Source organism: Rana temporaria, chromosome 10 (assembly GCF_905171775.1).
Source record: "Rana temporaria chromosome 10, aRanTem1.1, whole genome shotgun sequence".
NCBI classification, from domain to species: domain Eukaryota; kingdom Metazoa; phylum Chordata; class Amphibia; order Anura; family Ranidae; genus Rana; species Rana temporaria.
In genome coordinates, this window is record NC_053498.1 from 99689360 (window position 1) to 99704507 (window position 15148).

The window sequence follows — 15148 nt, forward strand, 5'->3', positions numbered from 1 at the left end:
GTGAATAGCTGTGGGAGCTAACAGCTTTCCACTATTTTCAATGTGGCTACCTACCTGCAGCTAATCGAAAGGGTACCCCCACTCAAATTTGATTGCAAACAGATGCACTCACAATTGAGAATGAGGCTCTAGGCCAGGGATAAGCAATTAGCGGACCTCCAGCTGTTGCCAAACTACAAGTCCCATCATGCCTCTGCCTCTGGGTGTCATGCTTGATGCTGTCAGAGTCTCGCTATGCCTCATGGGACTTGTAGTTTGGCAACATCTGGAGGTCCGCTAATTGCTTATCCCTGCTCTAGGCAAAGCAGCAAGCAAATAGAGATAGAGAAGCCGCCATATGCATTGCCTATTTTGCCACAAGGCAATGCATATCAGTCACCAACTACCTAAAAGCACATCCTCCTTCGTGAAGTAACAGGCAGGTCCACGGCTTTGTAAGACAATTAAGAAAACAGAAGGCGCCACCATCCAAGTGTAGTGTTTTATTAAAAACTGGAAAAAAAAAAAAAGTTTAAAAAACACTGACAAAACATAGAAGCGAATGGGAACATCGGAGTTCGGCAGGAAGGCATCCAAGTGTAGCAGAGTGGTGCCTGTGAGTGTCCACAGGACTGTTTGATGTTCCCATTTGCTTATACCTTTGCAAGTGTTTTTTAAACCTTTTTTTTTTTACAGTTTTTAATAAAACACTACACCTAGATGGCGGCGCCTTCTGTTTTCTTAATTGTCTTACAGTTCACAGAGAACATTCACTACTCTGCCAGAAGAGCTGCAGCCATTGCATAGTGGGACTTTTTAATCCTGGATTTCTACAAAGACACTTGAGACCGTTTTTCCTTATGGTTCCCTTTTCTCTTTTTGTGCAATTAAGCCTTTCTACTTCTGTAAGGTCCAGCTTTGTCCAATTGCGCTATTCCCCCGGTTTACTGCAGGAGCATGAAGGTTGTAGCGGAGCCCAATGACATCCACCAATCCCTAGGCTGGTGCTTTGTGGATGATCCGGCTTGAAGGACGATCCGGCTTGGAGGACTAGAATTTTAGAGCAGCTTGAGATACAAAGCTGGGCAGCCACGTGTACATGCCATTTCTACATTTAATGAAATGTGCTACAATGCACCAAATTAATATGTACAAACTTACACACTGGCAAAGTTCACAAATTAAGAAGGCTCCTAATGTGGCTTCTTCATGGTTATCTTGAATATCAACATTTATGACATGTACTGATTGGCACGTTTCTTGTTCTCTAGAGTTCAGGTCTGTAAAGGAGACAAAAAATAAAAACATACAGCATTACAACACAGCAATCACTCAACAGTGCTGAGCATGGCATTTGCAAGACGGAATAGTAAACCATAGAAAGATATAATTTTTTTTTTAAAAACACCAGTAATTTAAAGCATATATATACCCAATTTATTTTTTATAAATTGCAACTTGTAAGCCCTTGATGTGGTGGCTGCAATAGTTTTTTTACTGCAACTATGCATTTACCATACCTGGCCAAAGTGGAGGGGCAAGGGACCCAGAAGCCAACGAGATTACTGTAGCAGTGGTGCACAATACAGAGATTTACAATTTGCAGGCAGGTCCCACGAGTATGGTATTCCCCCATTACATTGGTCAAAGCTGCACCAATGTACTATGTAAAAATATCCATATCTGAATTATTCTTTAAACTGGTGATCCTGCCAGTAACACTTCCTGTCCTCTGACAATGGATCAAAATTTGTCTGGTTTAGCAAGAACCGGTTGAATTTTGATCCATGTGTCTGTTCAACAGAAGTTGATCATTAGATTGTCTTTTGCAGAACAGGAATGTTGTAAAATGTTTCTTGAGAGGGGGAGATGGAGAGAGTCCTCGCTTGCGTGGATAGAGGCATCTTTTTTTCTGTACAGTCCCCAGCTTTACTGTACTGTACATATGAAAAGTCATGGCAGCCACCCAGGCTGGATTTCAGACTTCCTTTCTTTATGTTTGTTATGGGGAGGGGTGGGGGGGATTTATAGTTTAGAGAAGGAAAATAAGTTATTTTTGCAGCTCACAGGAAGCGCCAGGATCACCGAATTTAGCAAGACCAGTAGGTATTTTCTGTACTTGCTGAAAATGTCCTTGCTTTCTATATTCATTCCCCCTACTGCCTGTCCCAGAAGGCATTTGTCACCAGGACTGGAAATTCGAGATTGTAAGTTCCTTGAAGGCAGAGACTCATGTGAATGTACAAGAAATGTAAAAGCACTGCACACATTGCCAAAACTCTAAATACTTGTAACAAATGACAATCTACAGAAAAAAAAAAAAAACACCTGGGTGTGCAGGATCGACTTCAACTTTAGAAATGGTTTCCTTTGGCTGTGCTTTACCGTTCCTCTCTTTCTCTCATTGCAGTTCGATCAGCCTCCCCTGACTGAATAACGATTCATAGCAATCTTGGCCAGAAAAGGCTCCCCTGTGTGCCTCTTTGAAATAAGCGTTAATAAGGAGTCCAGCTACCATAAAAGCCAGACCAAGTGGAATTCCCTAGTGCAGCAAGACCGTCTCCTTTGCCAATATGTCCATTGGTATTAGTGGACGAAAATAGTGCCCCATGAGCCAGATAAAAGCAAGCAAATGGCTGTATCTGGCCCCTTGGCCACAGTTTGGAGACAACTGGACAAGAGCGTGGTGGGTGGTAGGACTTAAGGAGATCATGCACAGTTCAAATTCTGGCAAAAATGTGAGCTGTGGCTGGCCTTGTCAGCACCCCTTCACGCTACAAAAGGCCTTTGATCAACTTTTGTTGAAAAAGCTGGCCTAAACGACTGAATACAATAGCTGATAAACCGATATTCCTCTATCTACGCTGTTTAGCATGGAAACTGGAATCTAGATGAACGAGAGAAATCTATGGGTATATGGCCAGTTTAACTTTAAATAGTAAGCGCCCAAGAAGCCAAGTGAAGCATGCTGCGGAGAGACGCACAGAAGGTGCTCCTCTGAATGAATGAATGACTTGTATAGCGCTACACATGCGAACTGAATCGCCTCTGGGCGCTTTATCCAGCCAGTGTCTGCTTGGCTGGTGCGGTCGTTTTTTTACCCCGTAGGATCACAACACGCTTGGTCATACACAGAGATAGATATATATACATATACACACACACACACACACACACATATACATACATATACACATACACTGGGATAATTTGGACAAGATGCAATTTACCTACCAGCATGTCTTTGGAGTGTGGGAGGAAACCGGAGCACCCGGAGGAAACCCACGCAGGCACAGGGAGAACATGCAAACTCCAGGCAAATGGTGTCGTGGTCGGGGATTCGAACCAGCGACCCTTTTGCTGCTAGGCGAAAGTGCTACTCACTACACCACTGTGCTGACGAAGGTAAAATAAAGAATCTTGTGGTGCCTGCTTTGGCATAATTCTCTAGGGAATTCCATATAGTTGTCATTGACTACAAACTGTTGGCCTACACTGTCAGTCCAGGTCAATTTAGGATTGAGTTTATAGGCAAAGGATGCCTGAAAAAATTATTCAAGATTGGGATGATGCTAATGAGTTCAGTCACCCTCCACCCCAACTTCAGAGACTTTCGTATCAGAGTTCCCAGCTCCACATACTTCAGCTATGTCATGCTCCATTTATTTTACATTCTAGAGAAGAAGGCAGGACCAGCATAATACCAAAGTTTGGCTCTGTTATGGCCACTGTGGTGGTGGAAGAGCTGAACATTCTTGAATTATGCAATTGAGGTCTCCAGCAACCAACCAAAACTAATACTGTATATCTAATCTGAGTAAGTTTGTTTGAGCGTGGTGATAATAGGAAATCAGTGCAAGTTTATAAATGTCCAATCTCAACTAAAATACAGAACTTTAATGAACGTAATAAAAAAAAAAACTCTTACCTTCAACTACTTGATCATACACTCTTTCCTCGCAGGTGATAACTAGGTCAAAGTAGTCCTTGCAGTTCTGGAACCTCTCTGGTCGTGGCTTGATCCTCTTATTTCTGTCCAGCATGTGTAAAATACCATTCTGTGTGTATCTGAATTATCATGAATTAAGGAACTTTTGCAAAAAGTCAGGCATATTAAAAAAAATTCTCCTTAGTATTTTGTTCACATCAACCTATAAAGTACAGCCCAACCTTTTTTTTTGGATAGAGTTGGGGAGAATTGAGACCCCTGTTTTTGCTCCCCTCTGGGATGGATGTTAGAGATATTCCCTTCAGCTCCTGTCCCAGTGACCAAAACTTAATCAGAGACAGAAGCAAACATGTTTTAGTTAAGGAATGGGAAAGCTAGAACCCATCAGCTTTTATTGCCATCTCTGTTGCAGATTTTTCTTTGCTTCCGGTCTGATGAAACCATTCTCAAATGGGAAAAGGGCAAAACTCTCCAATGGAGCCCATAATAGCAGTAAAAGACCACAGGGGTTTTAACCCTGTCCCACTTTCTATACATAATATATATATATTTTTTTTTGGCTGAATATGCACGTTAAAAGTAATGTATAGCATTTCCAAAAGGCAGCTCCTTTTTATGTGTATACTAGGCCACCCTTAACAGTTTTAACCTGCTTACTGAGCTGAATAGCTCAAGGTTAAACTGCACACACAACTGAAGAGGTGGGGCTCCCCTCTCCTTGGACGAGGCCACATGAAGATTTAAATAGTCACAAAAGCAATAACTACTGCTATTGCTTCTTAAAAAAAAAAAAACAGTGGTAGGGGTGAATCCTGTAATAAAGGTTTGTTAAAAAAAGAAAATATATCATTGGTTTAAAAACTTCTAAAGTTTAGGAAATTTGTCGTTTACTTTTAATGGATCACATTTGGGGTTAGATCAAAGCAGGATTAGAATCGTAAATTTTATTACAGTCTGCCAATCCTGGGGATAGCGTATCTTCGCTTTCCATCCAAGGGGACTGCCTTGATTCGGGCCTTCGTACCATCGACCTAGTTTTCACAACACCGCACCCAGCTAAGCCATCTATGCACGTAGAAGCAATTTAAGAAAACATATCTACGTGCAGCCTAGATCATTTATACAGTCCAGATCAAAAGTTTAAGACCACTTGAAAAATGGCAAAAAATCATATTTTACATTGTTGTATCTTAACAAGGTTCCAAGTAGAGCTTCAACATGCAACAAGAAGAAATGAGAGAGAGACAAAATATTTTTTCAGGTAGTCACACGTTGTGATGGCAAAGGCAAAAAAACTCTCCCTTTTTGAACGTGGTCGGGTTGCTGAACTGCATAAGCAGGGTCTCTCATCAAGACACTGGACTGGTTATGGTGCTGACTGCAGCCCCATAACCATCAGACGTCATCTGAGACTGAAGGGCTTCAAAAACAAAAAATGTCTTCAAAAACCTTGTCTCCTTGAACGCCACAGAACTGCTCGCTTGGACTTTGCAAGAGAGCACCAAACATGGGACATTCAAAAGGTGGAAGAAAGTTTTATTCTCTGATGAGAAAAAAATCTAACCTTGATGGTCTTGATGGTTTCCAACGTTACTGGCATGACAAGCAGATCCCACCTAAGATGTTGTCTACGCGCACAGTGGAGGGGGCGCCATAATGGTCTGGGGTGCTTTTTCCTTCAGTGGAACAATGGAGCTTCAGGAAGTGCAGGGGCGTCAGATGTTGCAGAGAGCATTCCCCATGACTGAGGGCCCTCGTCTGTGTGGTAACGACTGGGTTTTTCAACAGGACAATGCTACAGTACACAATGCCCGCAGGACAAGGAACTTCTTCCAGGAGAATAACATCACTCTTTTGGCCCATCCTGCGTGTTCCCCTGATCTAAATCCAATTGAGAATCTTTGGGGGATGGATGGCAAGGGAAGTTTACAAAAATGGACAACAGTTCCAGACAGTAGATGGCCTTCGTGCGGCTGTCTTCACCAAGTGAAGTGATCAACAATAACGGCGGAGCTACTCATTACCGAGTTCATGTTTGGAAATTGGATTTCTGTTTTTGGGGGGGGGGGGGGGGTTATTTTTTTTTGGAGGTGTGGTCCTAAACTTTTGATCAGCTGAAAAACAGCCTGTTTCAGTTTATTCGTTATTTTCGATTAATTGAATGCTCAAAAAATGTTTGGAACCTTAAGATCCAACAATGTAAAATATGATTTTTTGCCATTTTTTAAGTGGTCTTAAACTTGTGTTCAAGACTGTACTAAGGCCCCATTCACACCTGGGCATAGCGTTTTCAGGCAGAAAGTCACGCAATTTTTCCGCTTCAGGCGACAAAACGCTCAGGTGTGAATGGGGTCTAAATGTAATGGTATCATGAAAAGGCGACACGGTAAACAGTAGCATATTTGGAATTGGATATGCCTGCTCAGAACAAAAGGGAAGCCATGGCTACAACAAATCTATTTTAATTCTTTAACAAATCTAAAATGCAAGAACCAATTCATGAATGGTTTTCATTAGACAGCCTTGTACTATCAGCAGCTGAGAATAGCCAATCTAGTGAATTGGCGTTCCCACTCAATGTGAATATTCATACAGATCTGTCCGAGCTTCCTAGGCACTCCTCAGTGTAGTTCACATTGAAATTCTCTGCCTTCTTCTAATCTGAAGAGCTGCAGACAAGGTTTTTGTAATCATAAATGTATTCAATCAAGGGCATAAAAATGGGTTACATTTATTATTAGACTATTAAAATTAGAATTGTGTTTTACAGAAATTACAGACTAATTTCTGAACTTCCTTTACTACCTTACTCATGCAATTCAATCAGTGAACATTAATAACAACTGTGTTATATAAAGGACGTCAGACCTCTTGGAGGTACTTGACTAAAGTTGAAAAACATTGTTACTGCTAGTACAAATTCTGTTCCCTTAATACCTTTTTAAGCTGTGTTGTAGTACATCTTTCCTTCTGTTAGCAAGAGATGCTGTATAATGTACCAAAACAGATGATCATTCCTGCCTTGTCATGGCATTGCATAATACACTTCAAAAGAGAAGTTGTGGCAGGGCCAGAGAACATGGGTGGAAAGGACCATACAGCGAGGAACATGTGTATGCTGCAGGCAGTGGCAGGTGTTTATGGACAGCCGTCCAGGCTGTCACTGTATGGGTGACACTGTACATCCATGCGTTTGCATTCGCACAGAGATGGATGAGCAGGCCTGGACACAGAAACTTTAAATAGGTTTAAATCTACAGTCAGGTCCATAAATATTGGGACATCGACACAATTCTAGTCATTTTGGCTCTATACACCACCACAATGGATTTGAAATGAAATCAACAACTGCAGACATTCAGCAGTAATTTGAGGGTATTTACATTCAAAATGAGGTGAACAGTGTAGGAATTACAACAGTTTGTATGTGTGCCTCCCACTTTTTTAAGAGACCAAAAGTAGTGGGACAATTGGCTGCTCAGCTGTTCCATGGCCAGGTGTGTGTTATTCCCTCATTATCCCATTTACAAGGAGCAGATAAAAGGTCCAGAGTTAATTTCAAGTGTGCTATTTGCATTTGGAATCTGTTGCTGTCAACTCTCAATATGAGAGCTGTCACTATCAGTGAAGCAAGCCATCATTAGGCTGAAAAAACAAAAAAAAACAAACCCAGAGAGATAGCAAAAACACTAGGTGTGGCCAAATCAACTCTTTGGAACATCCTTAAAGAAAGAACGCACCGGTGAGCTCAGCAACACCAAAAGACCCAGAAGACCACAGAAAACAACTGTGGTGGATGACCGAGAAATTCTTTCCCTGGTGAAGAAAACACCCTTCACAACAGTTGGCCAGATCAAGAACACTCTGCAGGAGGTAGGTGTATGTGTGTCAAAGTCAACAATCAAGAGAAGACTTCCCTAGGAAGGCCAGATCTAAAAAAAAAAAAAAATTCACAATTCTGGAACAACATCCTATGGACAGATGAGACCAAGATCAACTTGTACCAGAGTGATGGGAAGAGAAGAGTATGGAGAAGGAAATGAACTGCTCATGAGCCAAAGCATACCACCTCATCAGTGAAGCATGGTGGTGGTACTGTCATGGCGTGGGCATGTATGGCTGCCAATTGAACTGATTCTCTTGTATTTATTGATGTGACTGCTGACAAAAGCAGCCGGATGAATTCTGAAGTGTTTCTGGCAATATTATCTGCTCATATTCAGCCAAATGCTTCAGAACTCATTGGACGGCGCTTCACAGTGCAGATGGACAATGACCCAAAGCATACTGCGAAAGTAACCAAAGAGTTTAAGGGAAAGAAGTGGAAGGTTATGCAATGGCCAAGTCTATCACCTGACCTAAATCCGATTGAGCATGCATTTCACTTGCTGAATACAAAACTGAAGGAAAAATGCCCCAAGAACAAGCAGGAACTGAAGACAGTTGCAGTAGAGGCCTGGCAGAGCATCACCAGGGATGAAACCCAGCATCTGGTGATGTCTATGCATTCCAGGCTTAAGGCTGTAATTGACTGCAAAGGATTTGCAACCAAGTATTAAAAAGTGAAAGTTTGATTTATAATTGTTAATCTGTCCCATTACTTTTGGGCCCTTTAAAAGTGGAAGGAGCCAAAAAGATTAGAATTGTGTCGATGTCCCAATATTTATGGACCTGACTAAGGCCCCATTCACACGGACACATCGTTCAGGTCCGCCTGTCAGTTTTGACGGTGGACCTGAACGGCCGCTCCATGCATCCCTATGGAGCGTCGGATGTCAGCGGAGACATGTCCGCTGACATCCGACCCTATCCGATCCGCCAAAAACAGATGTATAGGGGGCACATCCCCATCCATCCATGCGGATGGGATCGGGTAAGATCTGATGAAAACGGACATGCTGTCCGTTTTCATCAGATTGCTCCATAGGAGACAGCGGTGCCCGACAAGCCCCTCCTCGCTCAGTGAACAGAGAGGAGCTTGTCATCCATCGGCTCAGCGGAGATCTGCGGACTGATCTCCCACTGAGCTGACGGGAGCAGGCGGACTCCCTAGTAACGGAGTCCGCCTCGTGTGAATGAGGCCTTAATTTTATTTTGTTAACCGTTTTAATTTTGTTATTTTACCATCTACATACATTTTTTTTTTATTATTCTGGTTGGAGTAGGGCAGTGCAAGATCCTGGATCTATATTGATATCCAAAGCCCAGGTGAGGCAAGTTCCCCCACCAATGCTTCTCACTTCTCTTCTGGTGTGCATTCTTCATATATTCCTATGGAGCATCCACTAGAGTGCCAGTGACAAATGAGTGCAGCAAGCAGCATTCCAGGCTGACTGCATGGGAAAATTAGCAAATTCCCGCCCTTCTCCGGGGTCACTGGCAGTAGTATAGCCCTGGCAAGTGTCTGAATCTGCCTCCCTCCACCAAAGACAAGAGCAAGCACTGAAATGTATAATCAAAGCTGTCTATAGTAACCAGATCCTAGCAACAGGTATTGTAAAGTAGAACAGGAAATGAAAACAAAGACCCAGTTGCTATGAAAAACAACACACAGGGGTCGACGTATCAGTCTGGGTTCACCCTTTTCCAATGTAGTGCCTCAAAAAAAAAAAAAAAAAAGCAGATGCACTTTTTGAAACACTGCACTTTTACTGTATCAAAGCTGAATGGTGTCTTAATTAAACGTGTGTTGTGGCAAATGTTTTCACACTGGATTCACACATTTTTCCAAATTAATCCAGTTAGAAAAACGTGTGAATGCTGCGTAACACTTGTTGGAATCTACATAGAACCCAAACACTTCAGTTATTGTTTGGAATCCCATACACCTGTATCAGTTCCAAGATCACTGTGGCTCATGCTTACTGTTCTGATGTCTACTTGCGCGCATACCAATAAAACGTGTACATAGCGATTCAATCTGTTAAGTTTATTGCTGTAAAAAGCTAAATAATTCAACACCAGTTACTGCGGCTGGAAAAACGTGCAGAAGGTAATGAGATTGGATGGAAACAGAAGTAAAGTGTACATTACAGAGAAATATAGGGTACAGGTAGAGACTACAGTGGCAGAACAAGGACCAGCAAAGCTAAACATTAGCTTTCTTTATAGGAAATGTTTAACCGTATTTATCGTATGCCACCGAAAGGCCTTAGTCCGTTTGATCTGAGTTATGACTATTCTATTATGCTTGATTTACCAAGTTTGTTTTTACAGATACTTTTCCTAGAGAAAGTCTTACTCTTGGTTGCCAGTTTGTATTACGACTTTAATTGGAATGTATGTACAGTATATTTTACGTTCCCGGGCTAAACTAGGATTTTTGCTTTAGAACTGAAAAATCCTTTGCAGTATGGGGCACAGGTTCTTCAATCAATAGAAGTGGGTTAGGGCTCTTTCATACGAAGATCCTATGTTCTGATAATCAGAGGATCTGCGAACAGATCTTCTGCTAAATCAGAGCCAAAACGGTATAGATGCCACATTAATTATATCCATGGCCATTCAGCTTCCTGCCAGTGCCTAAAGTGATTGTAATTTGAAAAACAAGAAGAAAAAAAAAAAATCATGTTCTACTTACCTGCTCTGTGCAATGGTTTTGCATAGAGCAGACTTAATCCTCTTTTTGGGTCCCCCACGGTTTGTCCAGGCTCCTCCCTCCTGCCGAGTGCTTAATATTGGGCCACTCAAACAGTCTTGCTCCCGAGCAGAGGTCCTGTGAATGGAAATTGTCACCTGTGAGAGAAAGAGACCTAAGAGACACTGCTCTCATGCACCTTACTGGATCGAGATAGGGGTTCATGTAATCTGGGGGAGCTGGGGAAGGGGCTGAATCCAGAAGGTTTTTGCATTAAAGTGGAAGTTCAGGAAAAACATAACCAACGATAAACCTGCTCTTCGGCACAGTCTAATCCCTGTAAAGCAAAAAACTTTATACCTACCTATTCTGCAGCACTTTGAAATGCAGTCACTGTAGATTTGAGGAAAGGATCTGAAATGAGGGCTCTGCTGCTTTCTATCTATGCACATGGATTAGATAGAAAGCAGCAGAGCCCTCATTTCAGATCTTTACTTCAAATCTACAGTGACTGCACTTCGAAGTGCACTTGCAGTGCACAGTGGATTTGCAAATCAACTCCATTGATTGACAAGGAGGACTGCATCTACCAATAGAGCAACATGAAGCTTACGTTCAGATCTTCCTGAAAAACTGGAAGGTGGAGGTCATTGAAATGCCTGTGTGAAAGGGCCCTTTTATGCTGTTACCTAGTGATTGGTCGCTGGCAACAAAAAAAGTTGCAGGTACATCCCTCAATGTTACCTCTCACTCCCTGCTAGTTTTGTAGCAAGCAATACAGAAAACACAAGAACAGAGGGAGAGGGTACAGTGCCCTATACAGTACTCCAAAAGATGAATTTTACTGGCAAGTCGAAAAATTCTATTTTCTTTGTTGTACAGTTGGGACATAGAATCTTTAATCATTACGACTGGGATGTCCAAATGAATCCAACTAAAGGGATGGTGAACATGGCAAACACCACCAACAAGTCCATATAACAAATGGTTCAACCAAGACTTGACAGACTCAAAGAGAAGCTTGTAGCACCTTATATCTGAAACGAGCATCAGAGGAGACCCGATCATCCATCTTTTAGAACGTAGACAAGTCAACAGAAGCCCAAGTGGTAGCTTTGCAATCCTGGGAAAATAGGGCCATAGTCACAAATGACATACGACGGCGTTTCTCCTGATACGCCGTCGTATCTCTGTTTCTATCTATGCGACTGATTCATAGAATCAGTTACGCATAGATAGCCAGAAGATCCGACAGGTGTAATTGTTTTACACTGTCGGATCTTAGGATGCAGTACCGTGGCCGCCGCTGGGGGGAGTTTGCGTCGTAAACCAGCGTCGGGTATGCAAATTAGGAGTTACGGCCGATCCACGATGGTTTTTCGCGTTCGCTACGTCGCCGCTAGTATAGTTTCCCGTCTCAAAGTTACTTTTTTTTGGTGCCTTAACTTTAGTCAGCAAGTGTATTGCTGTCTAAAGTATGGCCGTCGTTCCCGCGTCGAAATTTAAAAAACAACGTCGTTTGCGACGTAGAGTGTGCCTTATAAGGAAAGAGAATAACCCTATCCTTTAAACTAATGGTAATCTCAACAATGGTGGAGTGAGAAGGGGGGACCTAGGAAAGTACAAAGAGGGAATCATGTTGCCTAAAAAATAGTAGCAGAGATATAAAATTCTCGGTGTGCACTACAGCTAAACAGTGGAGAGAAGTTGCCCTGAAATTGGAGCAGGATATAAGGAAGGACAATATCCTAAAGGTAGAAAGAAGAGAGCACCTTTGTGAGGAAGAAGGACTTAGGCAACACTAAATAGTTCCTGGAAGGATAAAGCCAACTCAGAGACCCTCCTTGCAGAGGTGAAAGCAGCAAGAAAAGTTACCATTCGATTAAAGTGTCATTAAACCTACATCATTAAAAACCTATCAGTAAATGCCGTGTTTCATGCTGTTCATACTCAGTCAATATGGGATTTGTTTCCTGTATTCTTCAAAAAAAAAAAAAAAATGTATTGATCCTGCTGTTCTCTATCTCCCTTTACTTTCTATGTCCCCAATGCAGTTGTGGAATTTGGAGAGCAGTGGTGGCAGCTCTGCACATGCTCAGCTTTCAGTGTATTTGCCACCCTGAGCATTTTCTCCCCATCACATCTGAGCAGCCCATGCGATTAAAGAGTCACACATGTGGGCTTATACACAGCAGTAAATGACAGCCCACTCCCTCCCTCCACCTCCGCCATGCCCACTAACCAGCTAAACTCAATGGGGAAGAATATTACAACTTTATTGTTGATTGCTTCACCTCCCTGTTATTCTAGGACACAGGCTGGAGGGACGTAACTAAGCCTGTGACTGGCAGAAATCCTCCCACACCAAAAAATAAATGATAGATTTCATTTTAATTAAATATTTGTATGACAACTTAAAACAGTTTATGGATATTAAATATTTATCAATTTTTACTTTTTGCACACTTGACCAGTAGCAGAGGACAGGATGCTCCTCATGCCACTGTTTCCCTACAGACAGGCTTGGGAAGAGCTAGATCATGTGACATCTGTATAGTGATTAGGGGAAAAAGGGTACTTATATATTTTTTTTATTAATAAAGAAGTACAGTGCCATCATCCACATACAGAAAGAGAATGGATAATGTAAATTAAACAGAGTGTGTTTAATATAATACATTTAGACAAGAACATATTCTTAAAATGTTGAAAAGGCAGCTTCTTTGAAGCCAAGAGACCCAGATTAAAGCCCTAAGGGGACACGGAGGAGTGTATGGGGAAAGGTGTGATACACCTTGAATTAAACCTTAGCTAGGAAGAAAGGGGTCAAAGATCTCTTGCACAGGACAGCCAAGGCCTAGCGTTATTCTCTAAAGGTACTGAAGGCTAGATGCTTACACAAACCACACTGGAAAAAAGAATACATTACATGGAGTACTTACTAGGATTAAAGTTCCTCAAATCACACCAAGCAAAACAGCCTTTTTTCAGGTGTAATGATAGACTTTTAATAAAAGCTCATATTCTTGGCCTTCCAGAGGGTGGGGATGATCGAGTCTGATAGGCCCCTGTTTCTAAAGAAATGCCATTAAAACCAGCGATCAAGAAGGATGAAACACTGGCCCTTGAAACAAAAGATCTGGGACAGGCCCACAGAGCATCTGCAAGGTATCTCAGGATGTCCAACTACGACACCCTTCTGGGACAATTTGGTGCGATGAGGATCTTCAGAATGCCCTCCAACTAAATCCCATAAAACTGACTAGGTTGATTCTGAAAAGGGCAAAAAAGACATAAATCAGGTTGAACTGATCCTATGGTGTTACCAGCACGTCCACTGACTGTCCAAGGACATCTGGGAGATGTATCCAGAGATTACTTTCTCAGATTGAGGATCCACAGCTTTGCAGAGTCTTAACTCTGTTGTTCAATGTCCGACAGGGATGACTGATACCACACAACACTAATCCTTTAGGCATAGAGCAGAGCCAAAACCAGGGGAAGCCATCTTGGTGAAAACCAACAGGGCTTTAGACAGACCAAAAGGGAAGAGCAACAAACTGTTAATACGGATTGCCCACTGCAAATTACAGATGTGCTGAGGTGGCCGAAAGAAGAGATATTTAAGGAGTCCAGTAAATCCCCTAGGAGGAGGAAAGCAATGACCGACCTAGCAGTTGGATTTTTCAAATCCAGAATAGAAGGGACTCCAAGTTGAGTAAAAACATTTTTTTGCAGACCAGTTTGTGAGCATGAATCATGGAGAAGGCCGAGTGTGAAAATGGGGACACCAAATCACTAGGAAGAAGCCTTGGAACCAGTTTGGGCTGCTTTGGAGGGCCATGTTTTTTTTTTACAAAAGTATGTTTCTGTTTATTTGGCATAAGAAGACAGAGGGACAAAATGAACCTTTCCTAACCTCAGTAGTAGAATCCCTACCAATGGAGGAACAAGCTTTCCTGTTCTCAGGTAGAAAAGTACTCCAAGGCCATGTAATAGTCTTTATTTATCCAACAGGCCTTTGTGATCAAACAGTAACCACTCAAAGTTGAATAGGTGCACTTGCATAAGAGCTCAGCTGACCGGCATTTCAAGCAACACTAAACAATAGCCTTATGCCGCGTACACACAAATCGGAATTTCCGACAAGAAAAGTTTGATGTGAGCTTTAGGTCGGAAATTCCGATCGTGTGTAGGCCCATCTGACTTTTTCTGTCGGAATTTCCAACAGCAAAAATTTGAGAGCTGGTTCTCAAATTTTCGACCGTGAAAAGTTATTGTCGGAAATCGCGATTGTCTGTATGCAATTCAGACATGCAATAAAAACACGTATGCTTGGAATCAAGTCGACATGCTCAGAAGCATTGAACTTAATTTTTCTCGGCTCATCATAGTGTTGTACGTCAACGTGCTATTGACGGTCGGAATTTTGTGTGACCGTGTGTATGCAACACAAAGTTTGAGCCAAAATTCCATCGGGAAAAAAATCCATGGTTTTCTTGTCAGAATTTCTGATCGTGTGTACGCGGCATTAGTCTCAAATAAACAAAAAAACAAAATACTTCCACTAAATAGTCCTATGAACTATTTTTCATGAAATGGTTTCTTATTATGATTTTCTGCCTCCTTGTAACCTTGTCTGA

At 42.0% G+C, this 15148-nt stretch overlaps 1 protein-coding gene across 1 annotated transcript in view; it reads right to left on the reverse strand.

Moving 5' to 3' along the window:
- SSU72 (SSU72 homolog, RNA polymerase II CTD phosphatase) overlaps positions 1 to 15148 on the reverse strand; it is an 87644-nt gene that overhangs the window by 11423 nt on the left and 61073 nt on the right. Inside the window, exons 3-4 of the mRNA XM_040325809.1 lie at positions 3908 to 4047; positions 1141 to 1259 (exon numbers count right to left, since the gene is read on the reverse strand). Of these exons, the coding sequence (XP_040181743.1) occupies positions 1141 to 1259; positions 3908 to 4047 (259 nt within the window). The remainder of the gene's footprint in view (positions 1 to 1140; positions 1260 to 3907; positions 4048 to 15148) is intronic.